The 12307-nt window shown below is 46.8% G+C and overlaps 1 protein-coding gene across 1 annotated transcript; it reads right to left on the minus strand.

Moving 5' to 3' along the window:
• Nucleotides 1–368: 368 nt before the first annotated feature.
• Nucleotides 369–12100, minus strand: LOC126529870 (ipis-1-like). Its single transcript, XM_050177333.1, has 2 exons — nucleotides 11770–12100; nucleotides 369–1270 (listed from the first exon to the last, which is right to left on the minus strand). The coding sequence occupies exons 1-2, from the start codon at nucleotides 12098–12100 to the stop codon at nucleotides 369–371; spliced, it is 1233 nt and encodes a 410-aa protein (XP_050033290.1).
• Between the last annotated feature and the right edge of the window lie 207 nt (nucleotides 12101–12307).

Genomic DNA, 12307 nt, shown 5'->3' on the forward strand with positions numbered 1-12307 from the left:
GTTCCATTGATTCTAACCTTCTTGAAAGCAAGGATGATCTTATTCCCATTGGACCTATTCACTTTGGTACTTGCCCAAAGCTTCTTGTGGAAAGACTGCATCGTAGGCGAAAAGTCCTCCGAAATGCTGGGTCCCTAACATCGCAATTTCATGGGTTCTCAAAATCTTAAACTTCTCTCTCACAAGTTTTTGTTTATTTTCTTCAATTATACATCTAACGCCTTCCTTCAGAACAAGTAAAATTCGCAACGCTTTCGACGTGTTACTGCCTATTCAATGGTTATAGCCGAAAAAGAATGTTTGAAAATTTGGCAATCTGCAAATAAAAAGCAAGCAAATAGAGCAAAGCATACGTTCACAAAACAAGTTCACACAACGTGCGTCACTGAACCGAGCAGTAGCACGGTATCTGGGTCCCGTACGAGCACAACAAAGAGAAACGGTCTATCGACCGTTAGCTTAGCAACACTGCCACTCGTGGTGTTTCGGCCGACTTCCTTCGCAGTGACTTGAGCATCAACCGTGTTGGGACCCCTGTGCCCCGCATGAAAGACGGCGAGGTGCCGGGCAGCCGACAGCTTCAGTCCCACAACTGGTGCCATGTTACTGAAGTCAGCGGAATTGCCAAACGCCTCCACAACGCCCAACAGGGGTAGAGTGCGCTTGAGGTCCGTCAAGCACTTCACGTCCAGCCTCGGAAGAGTCACCTCCACCATCCCATGGCGTCCGAGGCGGCTGAGGCAAGTGAGGATCTTGGCCGCCGTGAGAGCCTTCTCTACGGCCACGAGGCTCGACGACTTCGCAGGAAGGAAGATCGCGATCGATCGCCGAGGGTCCTGGTACGGAATCTCTACAACAGACACGTCGAACCCGTCGCCATCGGCAAACTCTGCAAATCTGAAACTTCCGGTCAGGCACATCGTCGGCACCTCATCGTCGCTTCCGCCCAGAACAGACTCGCTACGGAAGTGACCGGTCGAGCGTGGCGCGTTACCTGGAATGAACCACCGCGAGCTGAAGCAAATCACGCTGGCCAGCACCATGAGCGTGTCCGAATCGAAGGTGTCCCCGGCAAACACGTCTTTTTCGAACACGAAACCCGCCATGGCCCGAAAGAATCCATCTAAGGCGAGGTGACACTGCTGGGGGTTCTTGACAAAGTCACGGATGTGCAGACGGTTGCCCATGTTTGAAAGGGGCTCCTTGAAGTCCGGGGACAGGTTGACGCGAGCGTCGTGGTACAGGGCAAAGTACGAGGTCACGTTGACACCTGGTGAAACCACGCAAAAAGCATTCACTTTCTCCTAACATAAATGATTTGCTTGATATTTCTCGTAAGGCATCTACTGCTCTTTCGTGACTATAAACTTCATGTAAAAATGGACCCATGCCATTGCCGTGATGAAATACTTCCTACTTGAATTTTCACTTGTGCTGCAACGATTGCACTCTAAAATAAACAAAGAAAGTGTTCCTGACTTTGCTTCTACTGCAGGGCCACAATTTCAAAATTCTGCTTAGATTTTGCAACGTTCGACAGGTATTCTGGAACACGAAGTAAGAAACTCGTAACGATCATTCCCGAATTCTCGTAGCTGTATATTAACAAACTATAAACGGTTTTTTTTATCCATTCAGTATTCAGAATTCCGCAATTGAAGGCAGCCAACAGTTGAAGGAGCCCGGAAATGGTTTTCCAATAAATTGACAACACTATTAAAGGACGTCGTCTGACAAATTTCATGCCGCAAAAGAGTTTTCAAGTGCTGCAGTTAGAAGAGTGGAGTTATCGCATCAATACCGGGCATTCTCTCTTGTGTTCGTCTCCACTAGTGCGCTGGAAGCTACAGAACGGAGAAGTTAAAAGGGAAAAGCCCCGCTCAAGACGTGGTGTGTCGTGCCAAGGAAAGACAGGACTCGTCGCGGCACCCCGTGGTGGCCGCGGTCGAATACGCTACGCAGCGCGCCGCTGCAATCTCGGAGGCCAAACGGCAGCGGCACCTACGGCCAGCTGCCGTGCGTGGGCAGACAGTGCAAATTAGATTTTTCTGTATTTTTGCGATCACGGGTTTCGTTTGTTTACCTCAAAGTTAGCATTTAAGTGTTACTGACTATGATCTCTTGATCACGAAATCAACCGACAGAGTTTGCGGTTCCAATTGCTTGCGATGCCGCTCCCGGACAAGATTACAGAAGCGACAGCTAGCAATTTTTTGCGGTTTCTGATGAGATTTCGTAAAATCCCCGCTGCATACGGTGCAGTATCATTTGGCTCACACATTCACTGCAGCCTCTAAAGTCAGATAGGTAACGTTTTCTGATTTGGCTCGAAAAGTATTTCAGAGCCCTTAAAGAGCAGCAGGCTAAGGACACGCTCCTCTAACGAGCCTCTCCGCTTTTTGTTGTCACAATAAATATTCTTCTGTTTCTCTCGCCCCAGCACTCTATTGAACTCCGAAACCACTTCAGCCCTGTTGCAGTGTACATGTAGTAATTTCACGCGCTCCTCAGCCAATGCGGACATCAGGCAAAATGGTGTGCCCATTCATCGCGTAACCATAACCTGCGCAATGTTAAGCACGTCAAAAAGAAAGAGCGTACTTAGGAGCTGCGCCGCACTCTAACCATTACACAGTTCATCTGAAATGGCGCTCTCTTATGGCAATCAATTTAACTGGGAAAGCGTGACTACGAGCTCGACGGCATTACCAACGGTACTCCCTGAATAAACTTAATGCACACACCAGGAGCCGGCTTGTTTTATTTTCCCTAACAAAATGGTCATGCAATGTCCAAGGGTCATGCAGCCAAAGCACCCAGCGTTTTTCTTTTTTTGGCCGTCACAGATATAGTTTAAAAACTTTCCACAAGTTTCTTGAAGTTCTAAACTAATTCTCCCCGCTCATTTTTCTGTCCAACGGCGTTCTAGTATTTTGGTGGAAATTTATTGTTCCTACCCCGCTGAGCCAAAAGCCATCAATGAATATTTTTTTTCGAAAGCATATTGCATTATTAAATCTTTCGAATGGTGCGTATGGCAACACAATGAAGGGATGTGACTGCCGAAATAACCAATATTTCAAAAATGTCAAGACTTCAACAGCTCCAGAATCCGGAAGGCACAAAATAAGTATGGAATGGAAGCCTGTTTAGTATAGATAGCTGAAAAATACTTGAAGCTTTGCAGGTTCTGCAGATCGCCCGGAAAAAAAATATACTTGCAACTTTTTGACAGAAGCTTCGTGTTCAAGATCAAGAAGGGCGCTTTTGTGGTCGGCGTAATATTTGTGATACATCACTACATAGCTGTACATGTCTGCTATGCATGCGAGAAAGTTCAAAAACTTATTTGAAAAATAATTTGAAAAGTAACGTGAAAAATAATTTTTTGAAATGTTAGTACATGGATCACGCAGACAGCATAAATATATGAAGCCTTGCCGTCTAGGAAGGAGAAATCGTTAATAAAATTAGCCCGAGAAACTGTCCAACGAATTGTGACTGGCTTTTTTATTAATACGAAGACAGGCGACGTGAAGCGCCGCAGCTTGGATTCGTATTTTTTTTCTTGCCATGAATACAACAAGTGAACATCGACCACGTCTGAGCAGATCATACTGAACTGGGCAAATTTGAATTTGATAGCTGAGAATGTTCAGATTGTCGAATAGATGTAACGAGCCACATTAGAGGACTTTGTTTACGCTCGTGTAGGCTGTCAGTTATTAAGATGTTTTCGACTTGCCTGGAAGTGGATCTCACAAGTACGGGGAACAATCCAGATTGCTTTCCCGTGTCGAGGTAATTGCCCTCATCCCCAAGAAAGGGTCACCCCGATGGCCCCTGTCACTGCCTGAGCAGACACGAAAGAGAGGAGGTCATTGACTTCACAACCGGACAAGGGGACACAACACTGCGCTATACACGCAGGCGCTGACACTTCCACAAGTTCACCAAGCTCTACAAATTTCCCCAAGCAGACATCGACTACCACAAAACCACGAGGAGTGAATGATCTTTTCGGTAGAGACCTATCCGCCGATTTTAACGGCTGTACGCCAGGGGTGTTTAAGGTCGTCCCGGTCCCCGTGTTAGGCCCAACTACTCGACACTCGGATAGAGTCAAAACTATGTACTAATGAAGTCAATAAATTATTTATCTGAATTTTCCATCCCCACGATACCCTCCTTTGTCGCCATATCCTGATTCTTGAAGTGAAGACCCACTTTACCCGGTCGAGATCGTATCAGATGGTTGGCAGCAATTGGATACTCTGCGCTTCTTCCTGATTTCAGCACAATGTTGAACGCTTCACTGCATTTGAGAATTGGCTAGGATTTATCTTGCGTGTTTTCTAAAGCGGAAAATTATTTTCTGTACGTGCAGGCTCCTGTTGAAAGCTTCCCCACCTCACAATATAGTAAGAAAATTTTCGTTCGGAATTGATCATTTCTTTAGGCAAACGAAGGAAGCCAGGGTGGTTATTACTTTGTGAAGAGCTGGGAATTGAAGTCGGGAAAATTCAGAGACAGCCGCAGCCTTCTGAACCGATTGAGAAGTGCTGGGCTTTTGAGAACAAAATTTCATTAGCATGGGAAGACAGAGAGAAACGAAATGAGGAAGCTGAACCGAACGCTGCAAAAGAAAGGCAGAGAGGTGATCAAAAGAAAGCTGCAGAAAGACAGGAACAAGAAGAACAGAGGAGCTCAAGAACGAAAATTAAAAAAAAGTGGATGTGCAGCGGGATCCGGCCAGTCAGTCAGCAAACAACCAACCTCTTTATAAATTAAAGACGGTCAGGTGAAGCAGGAGTAAAATTAAGGGGTCTCATGTCGTGGTACAAGGTAACATGGGATTGTTTCTGAAGAAGTTTGTTCGAACTTGCGAGAAAAATGGACTAGCACCATACAGGTGAACACAACCGATTCCGACCATTCTTTGTGGCAAAGCTACGGAAACAATTACAAGGCTCACGAGAGAAGATGCAGATGATTATAAGAAAGTAAAAGCAGCAATATGCTAAGGAAATATGAACTCTCAGTGGAGGCTTTCAGCCGCCGCTGTTTTCGGGAGGCAAGTAAAACATCGCGCGGGACATTTCAAAATTTTACTTATAAGTTGAAAGCCAATTTAATTGCGTGACCAAAAGCGAAAAACGAGTTTGGTTGACACAACAAGGTTGTTGAACTAATCTGCATGGGCCAGCTCTATGGATTCTTGAGCGAGCAGATGCGCCGGTAGCTTCAAAATAGGTCTGGCGAAAAAGGCTTGGCACGTGCTGCAGTGTTAGCAGATGATTTCGGCACACGTCGATAATCCGAGAAAACACGCCCCAAGCCTCTCAATAAGTTCAGCAAAGAGGGAAACAGGTAATCCAATCACAACGAGAAAGCAGGAAGTGCGACAAAAGTCGTGCCGATGGATAATTCTGAAGAGAATACAGCGCAGTGAAAGAAGAAAAAAATGTCGCACTTTCACCCGAAAGGCGAAGCACCTATTGCGTTTGCAAATTAGTAGATGGCTATACGAAGTAAGGATAGTAGTTTTATCGGCCGCATTAACTGATAAGCATTCGCTTACTAACTAAATTAAAAATGATATATTGTGTAAGGGTGAGTGAACGAGGACTTACAATGAAACAAACACACTGAGACAGTGCTGTCTCCGCGTGTCTGCTTCCTCCTACGTGCTCGTTCAGTAGTGCTTGCACATTATATCATGGATTCAAACCAACTAGCCCGCCAACGTGTTTTAACTAAATTGACAAGCACGATGTGACGCGCGCACAGGTAAATATGAACACATCTCGCTCGATGAGCGCGGCAACTCGCGGTTAAAATGCCGGAGTGAGGAGTCACAGCAGAAGCAGTGATCTAGTTGACCTTCGCACATCTCTCCCTTCAACGCGAACGAAACGTCAAAAGCGTAGCGCATACGAACTTTCAGGCACTGCGCGCATTCTGCAAACATCGCAGATCGCTTTGAAGATGAGGCAGGCCCGGACCCGCACTTTGGCCTCGTCGCAGATCGCATCGAAGATGCGGTGCTCGCATGGCCGTGCCGTAAGGCGTAGTCGACGGACAGGAACGCTTCCCTGCCTCGCGCGCGGCAGGAGAGGGCGAGCTTCCGGCCAGCCTTCCTGGCTCGCACATGCCAGATTGAGCAGCGTTCACCGGCTCACCCTCGCACGCTTTCACTCGTAGATACGCCATGTGGTGTGCGGCGACGATTTTATCGCCCTTGGAGTGTATAGGGAACCTCACCGCGACGCCGACGGCAGAAATGCGCCTGGAGTGTCCATATAACTGCCAGCTCTAAAATGTAACAGGAAAAGCGCTTGAACCTAGAAAACAGTGTAATTTTTTCCCTTGCCAGGAGCCTGGACACCTTCCGATCAGCTGTTGGGAGCCTAGAATTGTTTTCTTCTTTAGTGAACGGCGACGACGAAAACTTTGCGCTCTTAGAACCTTACCTTTGCGACCTAGCATTGAACGGAACGCCGTGTAAGGTACTTAGGCGCTGAGCTGCGACAATGGACATTGTTCACCCGGACTATGTGCAACCTGAGGATTTCACAGAGGAATGTGCATGTAGCCGGCAGTAGAAGAGAGCAGAGTTCGCTTGCCCATAGCCAGCCTGAACATTCAGGGGCCGTTTGGGCTATTTCTAACTGAAGCCGCAGTATCGTAAATCTCTCCAAACATTATCCTTACTTCTTTTCACATCGCTCGGAGGTGCTCTTGAAGAAAAAGAGCCCGAGTTTTCGCCGACATAAGGTCCAACCTGTCACGGGTTCGAACACTCAGGAGATCACGGCGGAGATAACGCATGGCAAAGAAGTAAATCAAAGAAGCCTCATAACACAGACACCCAGGAAGCACACACATAGCTGATGAAAGCGCTGAAAAAGACGCTAGCGAGGAAGTATTCGGGCCGGTGAGGAAACAGCAGCAAGGATTAGCATAGGAACTAGGGACTGATTTGGTGCTGCTACATTAAGAGGGCTTTTTATACCTACAAATAGTTGATAAAGAGGGAATCGCGACAGAAGATAGCGATTACTTTTGCGAAAATGGAAACAGTGACTCTTCCGGATACGTTCCTTGCGGAGACGAGTCTTGTTTCGGCAGCTCTAAATGGGTCAAGCAGGCGCTAAAAAACTCCCTCATACCTCCGCACTTGAGCGGCATTAGGAAATCGTCAGAAAGAGAGGAGAGTACCATGGTGGCTAAGAAAGGCATGAGCCCGACGCTCGGGAATTTCATGGGCACATTCTATGACCGTCTGGCAAGGCAAAGGTTTTTCAGACGGCGCAAACGAGCGAAGTACTCGAACGCAGCGAAAAATTAAGGAGGCCACCACGCCGCGGCCCGTAAGACAAGAGAACGGGCCATCGCACAGAACTTGAAATCATTCGCTGTGGCGGTTGAGAAAATGGAGGCGTCGCCAAATGCGGAAGGCAACAGAGCAGTGCGCCTCTCTGCAAATAGGGGGGCGGTTCAAATGGTCAACCTGGCTGGGACATGCGCGTACGAACATGGCCAAACAGTTAATGAAGTGTAGTGCGCCGCGAGAGCGAGGACCAATCTAGAATGGCTATTCTCGCTTTTACGGCCTCCCTCTTTGGTGCGAGAAAGCAAGTGGAGGGCACACGAGCTGGCGGGTCACGGCAGAGGGCAGCATTTCTGGCGCCCTAACTTGCCCTTGACGAGGACCAAAGACTGCAATCGAGTCAATAGCGCATTAATAGGGAGTAATTGCGGAATGGGGCGCATTCATAACATTCTTGTTCCTGAATACAGCCTGATGTATCTTTTGGTTTTGTTAGTTACGTAGAAATTATTACTTGTAAGTTGAAGGGTTTCGCGTTAGGCTGCGAGTTTCGTTGTATTTTGTGTTATACGAGTCTCTTACGCGAACAAAATTGCGAAGCACGTTTTGTAACAGTGGTGGCTTGTGGTCGCGCACATTTTTGTAGATAAGAATTGACATTGTAGCTTTGTCGAAACAAAGCATTTTGTGCACTTCAAGAGTAGTTCCGTTTATCGGTTAGCATTGTTGAATTTTGATTTGCTGAAGCGCGTACGGAGAAGCAATTTTTTCCAAGGTGCGCAGATGGAGTGCAGATAGAGTGTAGATTTTGATGTTGTCTCTAAATTCGGCTTTATTATGTTTATTCTAGAGATGAAGCGATCAGCAAAGTCCAGTACATTTTTCATTAGAGGCGCTGGTAGTGGAAGGTAGCATTGACCGAACGAGCAACTCACCACGCGGTATTTATCCCTTCGAAAATGCGCTTTCAATCTCTCGATAACCGTGGCTTTCTCGCGAAAGAGAAACAAGCATGTAAGTCATTAGGTTGGTTAAAAGAAGAACTGGAGTCTGCTTTTCTTCCTTTTGATAACTCTCGGTAATCTCGAACGAGGGCTGCAGGCATAACTATAATAAGATTTTAATTGAAGAACGTGTGCACCTGCCAGTCCTCATGGTTGATCGGGTGTTCTCTCTATTGTTGCGCCTTCAGCTTGGCGTGGTTTACTTCCAGAATGTGTCACCTGGCATGCTTTGGAACGAACGGCGAAACTAAGCACAGTCGCGGGGTCTACCGGCCCATTCGATGTGCTTGAACGCTGCAACTCCTTCGAAACCTCCTCTGGTGGCAGACGGGCTGTTATTGTCAGCCTGAAATTGAAACTCAATTATGGTAAATATTCCAGCACGCTTTCCCGTGTCGAGGCAATTGCCTTCATCCCCAAGAAAGCGTCACCCCTATGGCGCCTGCCACGCCCAGAGCAGACACAAAGTGGTGGACAAAAGGACAACCAACAAAGGGGTGGAGGTCACTGACTTCCCATCCTGACAAGGCGACATAAGACTGCGCTGACCACGAAGTCACTGACACTTCCGCAAGTTCCCGAGCTCCACAATTTTTCCAAAGCAGATATGGACTACCACAAGAGCACGACGAGTGAATGATCCTTTCTGTGGGGACAGCTGCACAGATTGTAACGACTGTACGCGAGGGATTAAGGCCGCCCTGGCGCCCGTGTAGGGCAGAATCGCTCGAGACTCGCATAGAGTCACAACCATGTGCCATTGAACTGAATGGAGTCTTTCTACTTTTCTTTTATTCATCCTTAGAAACCCCCGCTTCGTCGCCGTCGCCTGATTCTTGCGGTGAGGGCCCACCTCACCCACTGAAGTCTTTGGGTTCCACGGAGCAGGGCACAAAGTGTCGTTTTCCCCGTACATCGCATTGTATTGCATGTCGCAATGCAGGTTGATACGTCGCACTGTATTGCAGTGCGTCATGTCTTTTCAAATGATTTGCCCGAACGAAAGCAGCGCTCTTACTAGATTTACTGACAGTATTAGCTGTAGTATCTTTTATCATAAACTGCATGAAACATACATTTTAGTTCTGCAGGGCTCCCTGACTAATTTAACGCATCATTATATTCCATGTTCATTGCTGTATGGTTCACTTGGCACACACCACGCACAAGCCACGCTGCGCTAGAGCGTGCATCTCTTGGCAATAAAAGAAAGACCTTGGCACCATTTATCTATCATCAGCGTTGCAGACAAAGCCAGCCTTGTCGTGTGCGTCCCAGGCCGGCAAGCTTAGGTGGACGTCAAGGAAAATCTCAAGACCAAAAAATAAAAAAAAAGAAATTCGTGTTTAGAATGCGATACCGGCAAACACGAATAGCATACAGGTAGAGCTATCTAATTATATATCACATATATTTTTAAACCGAACACCAAATTTACTTTTGACCTTGACCACGAAGATTTTCGCCAGGAAATTTGAGCTTTACAGTTATTTTTAAGGCAATCAGCAGGACCTTGAAATATTTTTTCGCTGTTATGTCAAGCGGGTTACCATTCTATAGTGAACTTGTGGCTTCTGGAATGCCCAGTGTTCCTGAAAAAAAAAATTGAAACTAAACTTTCTCGAAGTTCTCAAGTATTTGAAATATTGGTTCTTTTGGCAGTCACACTGCTTCATTGTCTTGCCCTATACACCGTCTCAACGACTGAATCTTACAGTGTGCCCTTGAAAAAAAATTATTGATGCTTTCTGCCTCAGCTGGGCAGGAAAAATAAATTGTAGCCAAAATGTTACAAAATTTTGTAACAAAAATAAATGTGAAGAGCGAGTTCTGAACTTAAACAAACAAGTAATTTTTTGGCTATGTCTCAAAACTTCAAAAGAAAAATGGTTGATTTAGAGTAGAATGAACCAAGACAGTTTCGATTCTCTACTCGCATACCCCTATAACGCAACGTTTGAATTTTCTAAAGCTGTTTCGGCCCTCGCATTGCATCAGTGTCAGTGCCATAAAGCGAGCCCTAGCCCTATACTAAAGGTGCTTTTGGAGGACAACCATGATGCTGTTCTCTGAATGGCGTTCGTCATAGATGTACATAGAGCGGAACTTCTTGCCCTTTCGGAGAGCACCCACCTTACACTGGTGAAAATACAAATTTCGACGCTCATTTTAGCCGTGTTCCCTGCATTCCCCCTACAAGTCACCAGCATGGCAAAAAAAAAAAAAGAGAATTCTTCAAATGTGGCTGCCAGGCGGGTTCGGGCTTTACTAACCGAAACTTAATGTACAAAGATCAGTGCCAAACGTATCAAGACGCGAAGCAGTATCTGTTCATCTTTGTATGTCAAAAACAGCAGGGTCCTTCTGTACTTTGCTTCTGGTCGCATTACACCCGCTTAAACCTAAAGGACTGTTTCTTATAGCGCATGCGCTCGACGCATCACAGCGCTGACTGAAGTAGAAGGGCATCGGAGCAGACTGTGGGCGGATGCCACAAACGTACGTTCTGTGCGTACGCAGACTTTGCGCAAAGGTCTACTGCCATTTTTGCATTTTGCCAACATTTGCTCCGGTATGTCTTTTCCTTAGATAACCAGCTCGAGCCGCAAATAGCAATACAGTTCCTTTTGTGTTATCGAAAAATTTTTCCGTTCTAATTTCTTTATTGGCATTCTAGTAGATCTCCATGGTCTTCTTTGTTTGCACTCTACGCCCTTCTGCTTACGTGATCGTACCACGGGCCACCTTCGGTCTCTAAGTGAAACTTTTAGGGAAGCCTCCTGACCAATCTAAATGTATTGAAGGAGCGTGGCAACAGGATAGAGGTTTCAACAAAAATTACCAGAGGCAACTTTGATGCTAGTGTCTCTCGCAGCTGGTGGTGTGTTGGTCAAGCCAACATTTGAATGAATGTTAATACATGAATTTGCCTACACTTTGTCCTTCAGCTTTCAAATGACTTCATGGCTTTGCAAAATAACTTTTTCCAAGAAAATATAGCGTTATAAGCGTAAAAATTCGCAGCGATTAGGCATTTAGCAGTTATTAATCGAGCTTTGCGTTTAGAATGGTAGGCTGCTGCTTCAGCATTTAAGCAGATCAGATTAAGGCAACTAAGGCACCTTATAGGAGATAACACATCATAAGAAAAGTCACAATAACGTTTAAAGAAGATCAATACGATGATCAGATAAAGCAGTGTACTAGCCATCATTCCCATGGTAGCTGAAGTATGGCAGCGCTAGAGTTCCCTCTGGTAAATTTAGTAGAAAACTCTGTGCGAAGGCTGAACACGTGTCATGTGCTCTTATCACCCCTTCGATAATAGCACATGATGGAGCCAGCTGTTCCAACGAGACAAGAATATGAAATTCTGAAGGCTATCTCCAGCTGTAAGAGCTGTAAGAGAAACAGCAATGTGGCCAGGCTCACGACTCTTGCCCGCCTCACGCCCCAGACCGGTGTGGTTCGAATTGTGCTCGCTCGTACCCGATTGGGTGTGCCGCGGCCTGCGGTAGTTGCGGCTGTGAAGGCGGCTCGCATGGTCGTCCAGCCGTGCCACGATGCTGCCATCGTCATCCGTGTGGAGTGCGCGTGCAATCTCCCACCGGGTGGCTCCGGACGAGCCGTGGTACGCGGTCACCATCATGCAGGCCAGGTACCAGGGAGACAGCAGCACGTTGCTCGCCGGACCCTTCTTGCGCATCAGCAGGTACAGGTCCACGGGAAACTGCAGCATCGCTCCGGCCACTTCGGGCGCCATGCTGAACGAAGCATTCAGGTAGCTGCGGCGATAGAGAGCCGCCGTTACGCGCTTCATTGAGCTATTGCACAAGTGGAGGCGGGACAGGACAACATCTACCACCGGCATAGCTTACTCATAATAACACGGTACCAAGCGCAATGCGGGCAGACTGTTCTGGACGAACACAAGACTAACCGCAATATGAAGGGCATATTGAAACAGCAG

The sequence above is a fragment of the Dermacentor andersoni genome, chromosome 5 (genome assembly GCF_023375885.2).
Source record: "Dermacentor andersoni chromosome 5, qqDerAnde1_hic_scaffold, whole genome shotgun sequence".
Taxonomy (NCBI): domain Eukaryota; kingdom Metazoa; phylum Arthropoda; class Arachnida; order Ixodida; family Ixodidae; genus Dermacentor; species Dermacentor andersoni.